Genomic DNA, 15,495 nt, shown 5'->3' with positions numbered 1-15,495 from the left:
GGGGGGGGGGGGGGGGGGGGGAGAGTGTGTATGTGTGCGCGTGCGCATTTGCTTGCATATGTGCACGCTTACAAGACAAATGACATTTTTAAGATGCCTGATTTATTTTCCCTACTGATTTTCTGATTTAAAAAATCAGAAAGTATAATAAATCAATACACTATGCCACAAATCAATCAAATCAGTATTAATAAAATCAAAATCACCCTGGGAAGACTTTACATCCAGGTGCTTACCACAGGCCTACTGAATCAAAACCACTTGTGATGGCTAGCCAGGTCTAGTTTAGGAAAATACCCACAAGTGATTCCAATTTGAATTTGAATGAAGAAACCTTGAATTTGATGTTCATAAAAATGAGGAGATACACCTTACTTATGTTGATAATATATTTCTACTAGATGATGGCAGTACAGTACTGTGCTGGCATTAGCACAGTGTAGGACTACTCTATACCATTTCTCATAAGGTGTGAAAAAGAAACATTTTCAAGGAATGTACACAGGGGTAAAACCATGGGGATCACAAATTATGAGGAGTTTTATAAGGATGCTTCTGACCAATTGCCTTCCATAGATAAAGACTAAAAAAAACACCACAAGTTAAACTAAGTAATCTCAGATGGACATATGGAAAGACGCCATGTTTCATGAGGGACATTCATTCATCTAAAGTAAGTTGGCAGTATATGGCAGGTGTTATACTTATTATTATTACAAAGCAGTAAGCTTCGGAGTCAGAACTGAATCTGAACCTCAGTTCCATCACTGAAAGCTGTGAAAACTTGAGCAAATTACTGAATTCAATCTAGCTTAAGATTTCTTTTATTCATTAAAAAATGGAGAGAATACGATGTAGTAAGAATGCTGTGAAAATTCAAAATAATATAAATAAGGTACACAGAGAACACTGCCTAGCATTAATCAGGTGCTTCATTTTATTTATAGTTATTATTTTTTATTAGAATTATTAGCAGCTATAGTATATGATCAGACACAGAGCCCATAAATATTTGGATATTTTATCCACATGCCTTAGACAACCTGCTGTGATTATAACTGGCACTACAACAAGGCCTGCCTATAAATGGAATGGTCTTTTACTTAACTAGTCTCACAGTGTCATGAACATTCTTACCAGGGATTCTTCCCCACTACCAACACACAAAGCCACATCACTCCTCCTGGAATCTTTTAAATCTGCCCTATTTCAGGAGGGAACAATAACCACCAGCAACTTTGAGTTCCTTTAATACTTTTTTCAGTCCTTACCTATTTTCCTCTCAGCACTATTTGATAGAAGCTAACTGCTTTCTCCTTCTGGAAACATGCTTCCCTTTCATTCCAGTATGTCACACTGTCATGATTTCTAGCTTTATTTCATGAGGACAGGGACTATATCTCCTTCTCTTCCTTCACTACTCCTGAATCTAACAGAGGACAGACACTAATCAAATGAATAAGCAATAGGATACGGCCTGTACTACTGAAAATCTGTATCATCTTCAAAATCACCTTTTCTTCTGTCGAATTTTTCCTGGTTTTACATTTTTATCGTTTTAGGAGTTCCAGCATGGCAATGTTTGCCTGCATTTTAGCTTGCTGTGGTTAGTCTGAGAAGAAATGCTCTCATTCCTCATATCTACTTGTTAGAATCATAAAAAAGCCCAGGCTAAGGCGAACTGGGAAGGAGCAGATGAATGGGCCAGGTCCTCTGCCAGTGCTGCTCTGTAAAAAGCATCATCTTAAATTAAGAGAATTTGTGATCAACAGTATCACCTCACCTTTCCCTATCAGCATATCCACTGGCATCAACCTCCCATCTGTTTTCAACTGGGAGGACTTCCAGTTAAATGTGGCAGATAAATACGATGCATTAAGCTTCATTTTCTCCCCAAACTCCACTGAATGAGAGTAAGAGATTTTTTTTTAAGGAGGCAGGGGAGAAGTAGTAGTAGAAGTAGAGTACACGCGATAAAAAGAAACTAAACCATTATCCTCCATTCAAGGAAGACAACAGATAATGAACAAAACTAAAAAAAATCAAGACACAATTATGTTAATCAGAGATGTGGAGGTAAATATCAAAACATTCATTGAAAAGAACTTAAGTAGTTGCTTCTGGAGAGCAAGATATGGAGGAAGGGGAACGAAGAATTACAGGTTTTGGTTTTTTGCTTTTTTAAAACAAGCTTTGTAGAACTCTAACTCTTTAAACTATTTGCAAATACAAGGGTACTTCAAAAGGTTAATAGAAAGATTCACATTATCTTTTAATTCTATTCCTCCATGAATTTTTTGAAGTACCCTCACATACAACTTTAATAAAAATGAAAACAAATAATTTTTAAAAGGCAAATAACAGCAAAAACACAGTGGGACATTCAATTGTAATTATACTAAAACTCACTGGAGAAATAAAAAGTAAGAGTTACATATTCTATTAACTCATATCAAAAATGCAAAGATACAAAATGAAGGGAAACTGTCAACATTGCTACTAACATGAAGAGAGCTTCCAAATGTCACTTGCAATAATCATACTACTGATTAGGACTTTTATCATTTTTTAGACAGACAGTATATAGACAGTTTACAAAATACAAACATATGAAAAGACATCTCAAATAAAAACCAGCAACCCCTTAACAATCCTCTCTGCTGCTATCCCTGTCACCCTCTACCCCGTGTTCTGTCTTTCAGCTTTCCGGTTTTTACCTCCATGAGTCTAAACCACATGAATATGACTGCTTCCAGATTTATCTACTTTAGACATTATTTACCTGTCTTAAACCACAACCATTCACTTCCCCTATACCTCTACCTCCCATTGTGGATATATCACAATTTGGATTAAACCACTAATTATTTACATTGTTATGATTATGTGAATGTCACCTACTGCTGAACCAAGGGGTATATTGTGATAAATATTCCTCTGGCCTCCCGCCTGCTATCCTCCTACCACTCCCATTTGCTTATATGCATCCACTGCTAATGTTTTCCAAATTCCCTAAAAAGTCTATCAATAGCAAAAGAGAAAGCATTTTGAAATTGTCAAATATATCAAATAATACACCAGTTCCATTTTTTAAATTTTTTCCAAGAGACCTTGCTCTTAAAGCAGCCCATGCACCTCCACAATCTATGCCAGCTGCTCTCACCCAGCTGGGGCACAGCTGTCATCCAGGGCCTTCCCTTTGCCACTGACTGCGTTACAGCTCAGTTCTGAATCCAAAGATTTTCTTTTTCTCACTTCATTCCCTCATTTTAATAAAGTAAATCTTATAATGGCTTCCTGAAATAAGGTATACATGGATGGTAAATTTTATGAATTCTCACAAGGTTAATGTGATACTTAATGGATGATTTTAGCTGAATATAAAAATCTGTATCAAAAAATATTTTCTGGGCTGGCCAGTTAGCTCACTTGGTTAGAGCATGGTGCTGACACCAAGGTCAAGGGTTTGGATTCCCAATACCAGCCAGCCTCCCCGAAGGGAAAAAAAAAAAATTTGAGAAAAAATATTTTCTCTCAATAAGTTCAAAGGATTCCTCCACTGTCTTCTAGCTCCTAATGTTTTTCTGGAGATGTCTGAGGTCACTGATTCCCAATTCCTTTCCTGTAATGTGTCTTTCTCTTTAGAGGACTGTATCCTTAGTATTCTGGAAAGTCATGATGGTATGCTTCAGTGTAACAGGTATTTCAATCTGATAACTCATAACCTTCAATTCTAGGCAATAGGCTTGAATTATTTCTTATAATTCCCTCCCTTCCATCATCTATGTCAATTCTTTCTCGAATGCCTGTAACTTCAATTTATTAGACTTGATATTTTTATAACTGCTCTCTTATTTTCTAGCTCTGTATTTTTATTCTAATTTCTAGAAAAGATTTGCTTTTATCTTCCAACTCTTCTAATATTTATATATCAACTATCATATTTTTTAATGTCCCAACATTCTCTTAGTTCCTTTATTTCTATTTTATATAATTCTATTGTTATTTCACAAATACATCTTTTCTTATCTCCAAGGCGACATTAATTATAATTTTTGAAATTTTATTTTTCTGTGTAGTGTCTCTTTCAGTTCCATTTTCTGCATGTTTTGCCTTTCCTCTTCATTTGTTCTATCTGCTGGAGTCTATCCTCAGATATCCAGGAAGCTCTGTGGGTGCAGCAAGACCTGTTCATTCGCTGGCTTCCCTGTGACCTTTTGGGACCACATCTCAGAATCTAGAGGCCTCTTTCTATAGGCTACTCCATTTCTCCAGAAAAGAATTCCCCAAACTTCTACTTGGGGAATATACCTACATCTGGGAGCAGGGAAGGAGAATGGAAATATAGTTTCAGCATTCAGGAAATAAATGTTCTAAATGCCTGGACTTCAAACCCCATCACTCCACCCCCACCTATGCTATGGCTACTATCCAGGAATCTGGAGGCTTTCTAGCTTAATGTACAGGCCATCTGGCTCAAAGAACAAGTCCAAAAAATAAACCTCTGGTCTCATGTAGGGAATATATGGAAGGAGAAACAGTGAAGGCGTATTTACCTGATTTTGAGGAGTGGGGGATAAAGAGGTCCAAATGTTCCTTGAACTTTTAGCCCTACACCTCACCTCCCATCTCCCTTCCGCAGTGTTTGATGTCTCCACATTCTGAGGCATTCCAAGGTTAAATCTTATAATACTGAAAATTAAAACTGAATCAAGAACAAAATTGCATGTATACCATGATTACAACTATGAAAAATATATTTATGTGAAAGACAGAAAGGGAATACCTCAAAATGAAAAGAGTTGTAATAAGAATCATTTTTAGGATAATTCCTTTGCAGCATTTAATACTTTCCCATGGAAGTATTTTGGCATAACTGAGTCTAGAGTGGGTTTTACAAACTTCACTCAAACTCCCGAAATCAGGGAGTACCATCAAGTAAGTGATCGCAGGTCATGCACCCCTATCACAGGGTCATCTATTCACCCACCCCACAAAGAAATGTAGATGCCTCGTGCCGACTCATACTGACCTGCACTGCAACTCCTCGCACCAATCTTTAGCTCGGTGTTTATGTTCATGCCAAGGAATGATCATCAAGGAGTCACCGTCATAACTTAAATATAAAAAAATAAATAAATAAGCATTTAAAATACACATTACCTCAATAACTAGCTACACAAGGAATATGATGCAAAAAGTATCTCTATAACCTTAATCTCCAAGATTCCTGTTTAGGGTATTTTAAGTGGTACATGATATATATTGTATACAAGTATGTAAATAGGAAATAGCATATTGCTGATTTTCCTTCAATCATAAAATGGTTCAAAAAGAAAAGGAAAATTCCAAACAAAATATCTGGCAAGGAATTAAAGGAAGGAATGGATATGTGTCCATCCACACGTTCTAAAACATGTATTAAGAGCCTGTACTGAATATTCTTAATAACAACATAAGTTACCCTCTTTCTAAAAAGCTTACAAACTAGGGCAGTGCTGTTCAACAGAACTTCCTGTGATCACAACACTTCCTGTGTTGTATATATGTGCTATCTAATATAGTAATCACTAGATACATGCACATGTATTAAGCACTTGAAATATGGCTACTGATACTAAGAAAGTAAACTTTAATTTTATATAATTTTAGTTAAGTTTAATCTAAATAGCCATATGTGGGTAGTGGCTACCAGAATGAGTAGCACAGACCTAGAGGACAGGTAATAGGAAGAGTGGAGAAACAATTTTGTAGACTGAAAGGTATCACTAAAAGATGACAGGAAGAACATCTATGAGGCAAAGATAAGGCCTGATTATATGGGAAGAACATCTATGAGGCAAAGATAAGGCCTGATTATATGGAATTAAGAGTAAATTAAAAAGGAAAAGTGAGGTAAACACAGTATGGTAATATATCAGAGCAATGTGCTACAAATCAGGAGACATGGGAAACAAAAACAAATCTGCCTTTTAATTAGCTATGCAGTCCTCAGCATATGACTTTCTAAAGTGAAGGGCTTTAAACATTATCTCTAAGCTCCTTTTTAGTTCTAACATGCATGAATCCATGAAAACAAGTGAATCATCCTGAATTTAAAATAGACAAAAATTTTTAAAACAAACTTCAATTTCCATGCTTTTATAGCTCAATAAATCATTTTTTCTCATATTTGAGTATCAACAGCAGCGTTTGCCTAAAATTTATCATAGCCCCAAAACAAGGATTGCACTTTCCTATAGTAGTATATGGAAACATGCTTTGCACAAGAAAAACTTCATAAACGTTTGAAAATTGTGATGGTGAAGAGATAGGTCTTCATGTTAAAAGTAATAGGAAACCACTGGAGGGTTTTAACGTAGAAGAGGGAGGCTAATGAGGTCTGGGAAGGGGCAGTGATGATCCATTATTCAACGGCATCACCTTGCAGTTACTGGGACAAATTATCCCAAGTCAAGGTTCCCCATTAGATACACAAAATAAGAAGTTTATATTATTAATTAATAACATACATTTTCAACTAGCACATAATATCCTAGCAAACTGTGTACCAGAGATACATTGTTGAAGGCATTCAAGTTCATATTTCTAAATTTCTGACTCATACAGATGATGACTTAGAGTGCATTCCATAATCACACTATTTCATTTGTCACCAAATAAGAAACTATTTTCGTCCATGTCAAATAATTTTACCAAAAACCACTGAAGTGAAAAGCAAAAACAATAACATTTGGATACAATGATGATGATAATGCTCATTCTTCCAACATATGAATAAACTATAGCAATGAATTGAGAAATGTGGGGGAAAAAACAAACATAGCAAATTATTATGACTTTTCTAATTAAAACAGATACAGTTCCTTAAGCTACAAAGTGTTTTCTAAAAGAATTTTAGAAAAATGTATCAAAGTTGAGATTTGTATTTTCTACACAAAGTACATATTAGATACAAGAGTTATTACTAAAATGACTGGTGATAATGTGGGACCCTCAGCAAAATAATACTTATTTGGTATTTAGAGTCTAGAAAGTTGTAAAACTTTGTTACCTTCACTGAACAGAAATGGATAAGAAAACCTACCTATTTTTACCAAAACACATATTAAAAACAAGTTCCGCTCAGAGGCCTACTCTGAAAGGTAGACCTGAAGAATCCTGGGTAATAAAGTATTTTTGCTACATTTTCAAGACACAACACAACTGGTCTGTTTCTAAATGTGCTGATCACCACTGATGTAATATCAGCTATGCTCAGCAAGAATAATCCTTACTATTTACTGATCTCTTACTATGGACCAAATGGTGTGAAATGTTTTTTAACATGCAATACCTTAATTTAGTCCTACCAATGTAATGTGGCAGGCAATAATGTCTTCCTCATATTACAGTAAGAAAACTGAAGCATAAGTCAACTCGTCCATCCTCACAAAGCTAAAAAATGACAGAGCCAAGATGTGAACACAACCAGACAGAATCCCAAGCTTACACTTTTAGCTAGCATACTATACTGCCTCTAGAAGGGACACAGGGGGCAACAATCTAACCCTCAACCAAATTTCTACCATTTTTCTACTTCATGCATAAAAGTCACTAACCATGTTTGTGCATAGCAGGTGGAGAGCTATTTGAGCCTTCTCAAGATTTAACACAGACAACGCAATAAGGACCATTTAAATGAATATTTAAAGGATATGTTTAAACTAAAATATATAACCAATAGATTTTTAGTCATACAAAACTAACATTTTAGGTATAATCACCAATGTTTACATAAAAACAAAAAGCAAAACAAATCTTAAAAACAAAAACGATCTTTCTGCTCTTTCATTTTCTTACAGGATGTTTCTATGAAACAAATTATTCTGAACCAAATTTTAGGAGAGTAAAGTGCTTGCTATAAAAGCACCTGTTTTGCTTCAAATGATAGCATTTAAGAAATAGACAGGACCTCCTCCGCAGCCTGAATAAAAATAAAACTCCTTAAAGGTACAATTTTTGTTAATTTTGTCTACTGCTATATCCTCAGCACGTAAAATAGTGCCTGGCATTTGGCAGACCCTAAAAATACATGTGTAGATTGAATTGGTTAATTGACACCACAACAAAGAGTTTTTAAAGTAATCTCATGGGTATCACAAAAAGATTGGAATACAGAAATGAAAGGAGATAGTTTGTTCATAGAAAAACAGATACATCAAGGAGGTACATATAGAATCTATATCTGAGAGTGAGAACAAGAATGCTTCTCTAATACATATCATTAAGCTAACGAAAGGGCAAGCTACACTACTAATAGCATGCATCTGCTATCGAGATATCTGAACATCTCATTATACTTCAGTAACAAAAAAGAATGAATTAAAAAGATTTAAAAATATATATTTCCCTAAATCTCACCATTCTTTACACTTAAAATAACTGATTGGCTCTGTACTTAACTTTCAAAAAATGCCCAAATTTTAGCTACTTATTTTTTCATAAGGTAAGTAGAATGATGGAATACTTAATAAAATTTGGAGGAAATCTTTCACATTAATTCTGCTCACAACTAAAATATTAGTCATGTAAGTCAATTACTAAGTAGATTGGGTAGAACTGTGGTTCAAAACAATCTAGAAATTATACTGCTCCTTCTATACAACTATAGAAACTTTGGTTAGTTGCAAAACTTATACTTTCAATCTAAAGTTTCTATAAACACAAAACTGCATTTACATATTATTTCATCTTATTATTCTACATTTTCTACTTTGCTTGTAAAGTCTTAAAATTTAAATGCATCATCCCTGAAAAAAAAATAAATGATATGGTAAACTTAAATTATCTCTTTACAAAATAATGGCTGCTTTTGCTTAATTTAAGGATTCTTTATATTAGAACCCTGTTCGTTGTTTTATTCGAAACAATAAACTATGCTGGTTTCATTTGAAGGGAATATTTATCTGTCAGCAGGAAAGGAATGAATATAACAAGTTCTATTATATTCAACAATTCTCTCACCAATTACTTCTCACACTACATATAAATGTTTTAGTTCAAAGAAATTTTATCAAGAATAAACTTACAAAAAGTTATTTTATTCGTGTTCTACGCCTTGGAAACAAAAGGCTAAATCAACAGTGTGTTACTACTAATTGCCACCTTTTATAAACTGGTTTTAAGATGTGAAGTTATTTCTATTATGTAGCATAGAAGAAAATGTTCTGGTAAATAAAGGACAAAAACTAATAATTTGGGCCTACATGTGTAACTACACTGTGGTTACCAGCACTGAAGAAGTCAAATTAATTTGAAACTCAATGGGAAACCAATCAAAAATCTAGTTATCATTTGTAACACCATAACACCAAGCCGGAATAAAATATCATTCAGAGTTCTCTTCTGGACCAATGGGATTCAGTTTCATTAGTAAATAACTTGGAAAACAGAGCAGAAACTAATAGGATATCCTGAAACTATTCTCAAATGCTAGCAACATGTAAAAAAAGAGACAAAAGGAAAACAACAGTGCTCTAGGATTTGGATTCTCCTCTCCCCACCACTACCTTAATCACTGGGCCCCAGCTATCCCAGTTATTCAGTAAATGCTGTAATATTACCTACCCAAATAAAAATGAGACCAAAGCAACTATTTTCTTGAATTCTAATCCATAATAACTAAGAGTATGCTCCTAAAAGTCTAAACTGACTCTACCCTGCATAGCTGTGTAACCTTGATAAAGTTAGTCAATCTGCCTGTGCCTCTATTTCCTCACTAGTGAAACAGGGACAATAGCAGTGTTTACCTCATTTTGATTTGGGGAGGATCAAATTAGTACACATAAAACCCTTAAATATCTACTATCATAAAAAGCATTATTATTAACACCAACAAGGTTTCTTTGTAAGCTGTGAATACGAGATACATGTGACTCTGGTTGACATTTCAAGATTGACTTTATGATAAATAGTAACACCATATGAATAATTATATTAATGATTATATTTGCAAATATCCAGCAACTGCAATAAACTCCACTGACATCACCCTGAGTAAAGTGGCACCTGGTCAATGCAATAAACAGCAATAAGAAAATGTGATTAATTGATTTAAGAGGTAGAAATAAGCAACTATATCCAAAATGCATTGTCTCTCTCCCAAATGCTTAAAACCAAGCTTAAAAATAAGTTGTTAGCCACAACCAAAGAATAATTTAGATTATTCCAGAGGAGAACTAGTTTCGAAAATCATTAAAGCTTAAGTGAAACCCACAAACTCCAATAGAGAAGCACTGAAGAATTTCACAGAAAAGTCAATTAAACAACTGAGAAAGGCTGTTCTATACAAGGTGGTCAATGTCAACAAAACAGGATATCCATCCCAGGGATACAAGGATGATTCAACACACATGAATCAATAAATGTGATATATCACATCAACAGAATAAATTTAAAAAATCATACGATAATTTCAATAAACACAGAAAAAGCATTCTATAAAATCCAATGTCCCTTCATGATAAAAACATTCAACAAATTAGGTACAGAACAAATGTACCTCAGCACAATAAAGGCCATATGCATCAAAACCACAGCTAATATCATACTGAATGGACAAAAATTGAAGGCTGTTCCTCTAAGATTGGGAACAAGATAATTATGCCCACTTTCCCCACTCTTACTCAAGACAGTACCAGAAGTTCTAACCAATGCAATAGGCAAGAGAATTAAATAAAGGGCATTCAAATCAGAAAGGAAGAGGTCAAATTATTCCTATTGCAGGAATAATATGACATGACCCTATACATCAAAAACCCTAAGGACTCCACCAAAAAATTACTAGAACAAATGAATTCAGGATAGTGGCAGTATACAAAGTCAACACACAAAAACAATAGCTTTCCTATGCATCAGTAATGAAATAGCTGAAGAAGAAATCAAGAAAGTAATCCCATTCACAATAGCTACCAAAAAAATGAAATATCTAGGAGTAAATTTAACTAAGGAAGTGAATGACACTACAACAGAAACTATAAAATATTGGTGAAAAAAACTGAAGAGCACACAAATAAATGGAAAGATATCCCATGTTCTTGGGTTGCAAGAATTAGCATCATCAAAATTTCTGTTTTACCCAAAGCAATCTACACAGTCAACACAATCCCTACCAAAATACCAATGACATTCTTCACAGAAATAGAAAAAACAATCTTAAAATTTGTAAAGAACCACAAAAGACCTAAAGCAATTTTGAACAAAAAGAACAAAGTTGGAGACATCACAGTTCCTGACTTCAAAATATACTGTAAAGCTATAGTAACCAAAAGAGCATGGTACTGGCATAAAAATACACAGATAGACCAATGGAACAGACGAGAGAGTGCAAAAATAACCCCACATGCTTACCATAACTGATTTTCAAAAAGGTGCCAAGAATACACAGTGGGGAAAGGGCAGCCTCTGCAATAAATGGTGCTGGGAAAACTGGATATCCACATGCAGAAGATTGAAAGTAGACCCCTATCTCTCACCATATACAAAAATCAGCTCAAAATGAATTAAAGACCTACATTTTAAGACCCAAAGCTATGAAACTATTAGAAGAAAACATAGGGGAAATGCTACACAAAATGGGAGTGGGCAGTGCCTTCCTTAGCAAGACTACAAAGAACAGGCATCTAAAGCAAAAATACACGAATGGGATTACATCAAACAAAAAAGATTCTGCACAGAAAGGGGCACTACCAACAAAGTGAAGAGAAAACCTACAGAATGGGAGAAAGTGCTTGCCAACTACACATCAGACAAGGGGCTAATATGCAGAATATATAAGGAACTCAAACAACTCAACAGCAAAAAAACAAATAACCCAATTAAAAAACAGGCAAAGGACCTGAACAGACATTTCTCAAAAGACATACGAATGGCCAACAAGCACATGAAAAAATGCTCAAAATCACTAATCATCAGGGAAATGCAAATTAAAACCACAATGAGATATCATCATCTCACTTCAGTTAAAATGGCTACTATCAACAAGACAGAAAATAACAAATGCTGGCGAGGATGAGGAGAAAAGGGAGCACTCCTACATTGTTGGTGGGAATGGAAATTGGTATAGCCATTGTGGAAAACAGTATGGAGGTTCCTTAGAGAACTAAAAATAAATCTACCTTACAACTCAGCTATCCCACTACTGGATATATACCCAAAGGAAATGAAGTCAATATATCGAAAAGACACCTGCATTCTCATGTTCATCACAATGCTATTTACAATAGCCAAGAGACGGAATCAACCTAAATGCCCATCAACAGATGAAGGGATTAAAAAAAAAAAGTGTGGCATATATATGCAATGGAATACTATCCAGCTATAAAAAGAAATTATACCCTATCTTTTGCTGCAACATGGATGGAACTCGAAACCAACATGTTAAGTGAAGTAAGTCAGGTACAGAAAGACAAATACTGCATATCTCACTCATATGTGGAATCTTAAAAGAAAGTGGTTCTCATAGAAATAGAGAGCAGAATAATGGTTACCAGAGGCTGAAAGGGAAGAAGGGAGGGGGAGGGGAAGTGATGGACTAACAGGTACAAAACTGTGCTATCTCCCCTAAGTGATTCATTGTGCAGTACATGCATGTATTGAAACAACACACTGTACCTCACGAATACGTACAAATAAATGTTAAAATAAAAAAAAACAGAGAGAGAAAAAGAAAATACGAACCTTTTCAAGAACTTTTAAAAATACCCTTCTATTTCATTAATTTCCTACTACATATTTTGCCTACTCAGTAAAAGTACATATTCTTTCTGGTAAATACCCTTTTGCATCCATCACAACTCCTAGTAGTTTTATATACACAGCAATAATATATGAATAATAATTTTAACTGAATTTATAAAAATGCATTATTTTATTTAATCCTCAACCACAAACACTCCATAAGGTACACTGATATTCCCTTAATACTAAATCAGAGCTCTCAAAAAAATAAAAAGCTTTTAACAAGTAGAAAGATAAGATTAAATTAATCTGTAAAAACTTGCTGTACAATAAATAAACAATATAAAAGTCAATTTAAGAAGAAGACTACAGGGCCGGCCCGGTGGCGCACTGGATAGTGCACCGCTTGGGAAGCGCGGTGGCGCTCCCGCCCGAGGGTTCGGATCCCACATACGGACCGGTTCCCGCTCACTGGCTGAGCGAGGCGCGGGAGCAGCACCGAGGGTTGCAATCCCGTTGCCGGTCCCCAGTCCGGTACGGGGGCAACACTGAGGGTTGCGATCCATTGCTGGACATGGAAAAAGACAAAAAAGACAAAAAAAAAAAAAAAAAGAAGAAGACTACATAACTAAGACCATATAGCTAAGAACACTGGTTTGTATATAACCTTTCAGCATTTACCTCACTGCTACTGTAATTATTTGTATGCATGTATTTCAGAGCAGGGGTACTTTATACCCTCAGCACTCATAGTAGATCTCATTAAAATGATTCAGTCAAGTAATTAGCAAACTTCCTTAAGAAAGGAGTAAGAATTACTGTGCTACTCTAAATTTTGTAAAACACTCCAATGACAGAAAAAATTATAATTCAGAAACCAGGTTGTATAATGGCAATAGGAGTGGAAAATGTGGATATAAGATATTCAAAAAGGAAAATAAAAAATCATAAATATAGCACTTTAACCTTATCAAAATGGATAGAAAGGTAGTATGATTCATGGCATACGTATTTAGAATGTTGTCTTTAAACTATGTCAATCAATGTAGTGTTCATTAGAGAAGAAAATTTGGAATCTTTTGATGTTCCCAAAGCAAGCTTATCATACTTCCTTCCATGTTATTAAACCTCCCGTATATTTCTGTTACCGCTGACATCGCTCTGAATTTCAATTATTTATTTATGTGTCTTGCTCCTTTACTAAACTATAATTCCTTCAAAGCTTTAGTCATTTTTGTATCTACCTGGCATTCATTTAAATCTCACTAAAATATGTAATGGATGAATGGATGCAAGGATGGACAGACTGAAGGATGGATGGAAGAATATGAATGAATAAATGAAAGAACAAAACAATAGGGGTACTACTCCCAAACAATAGGGGTATTCACAGTTCACAATCAATACACCTTCCCCTATGGCTAAAGATTTAGACAACGTTCCTAAGGTTTTTCCAAGTGTTTCTGATTCAAAATTTCTAAACTGGACCGTATAACTCCCTATCTTACACCCATGCCATCAGCAACAATACTGTACTCTATACAGCAGGTGACTCTTTGCCTGTGTTTGAGCATGCACGAGCACAAAGAGATATGGAATTTCCAAAGCCTATAATAAATAAAGAAGCACAATGGTTCTTTGTCCTGAGATACTGCTGTACAAGTCTATTTAAAGCTTTTCAATCATGAATTCTCTGAGTCTAGGCCATCTTACACTGCAGACTGGCATGCGATCACAATTGAAGAAACGAAGACCCCAGAAATAGGCAGAGGTTCTGATGTCAATTCCACAAGCTATGATTTGGAAGGCAAGGATTTAGGTATCTGCAGTGCAAGTAATTCTAACACATTTCTATTGCTGATGAAGTTCAAAGTTAAACTGAAGATTGTAGACAGAGAAGAGAAACAAAACACTGAAGAATTTGTAGAAAATGGGTTTCATAGATTCATTTTTGTATAGATTCTTAACTTCATAATAGACATTCGCTCACTCAACACACCTCTATTGAGCACATAATTTTTTTAAGAAGGAATACAAAGATATTTATTGTTCCTGCTCTTAAGAAACACATAAAAAAAGGAAAAGACCTGGAAAATAAATACTACGTAAGATAGTAAGTGAGACACAAAGTGCTACAGATAGTCAAAGAGAATAGAATGATTGTGAGAGGCAGGATGAGATCCAGAGTCCAAGATAGAAGTGGGATGCACAGGATTGTCTCTTTGAGAAACCACCTATAAGTGCGATGAGAGTTAACAAATACTGTCAACTCTCTCAAACACGTGTGCCTGACACAGAACCTCTGGCGTGGCAATTTGGAGAGAGAACCTCTCTGGCTCTCAACACACTGCAGCTTTGCTAATTTGCTGTTACCAGTGATAGAAAATCCATGCATTAAACTATACTGTATTTCAGCTAGTATTAAAATATCTTGCTTTTGCCGAACACAAAATTATGACATTGTACAGGAAGTGCTGAGGAAACTGACCCTGGAATAAAAACAGAATCAGATTACTCACAAAGAAGCAAATATCAAATAAATACCCCTATATCTGCATTTCTAGATCACTTTCTATAATTTTCAGATTAAAGAAAGCCTTTCATCACAAATTCATAAATCCATTTAGATCAACTGCACAGAGAAGTTAACCTCATAGTACATACAGTAAAGTGGATGGTGGAAAACTTACAGTTTGATTAAATAAACCAGTACATTATAGGAGAGAACAAAGTATACTCCATAACAACAGGGGTAGGAACCCAACTAATAAGATG

General features: G+C 35.0%; 1 protein-coding gene across 1 annotated transcript in view; it reads right to left on the bottom strand.

Moving 5' to 3' along the window:
• The window catches only part of LOC103594718 (neuroblastoma-amplified sequence), a 301,995-nt gene that overhangs the window by 235,185 nt on the left and 51,315 nt on the right, over positions 1 to 15,495 (bottom strand). Inside the window, exon 13 of the mRNA XM_008577970.1 lies at positions 5,033 to 5,116. Coding sequence (XP_008576192.1) covers positions 5,033 to 5,116 — 84 coding nt within the window. The remainder of the gene's footprint in view (positions 1 to 5,032; positions 5,117 to 15,495) is intronic.

This window comes from Galeopterus variegatus, unplaced genomic scaffold (assembly GCF_000696425.1).
Source record: "Galeopterus variegatus unplaced genomic scaffold, G_variegatus-3.0.2 Scaffold1612, whole genome shotgun sequence".
Lineage (NCBI taxonomy): Eukaryota > Metazoa > Chordata > Mammalia > Dermoptera > Cynocephalidae > Galeopterus > Galeopterus variegatus.
Note: the sequence above shows the minus strand (reverse complement) of the source record. Positions and strands in the feature narration are given on the sequence as shown.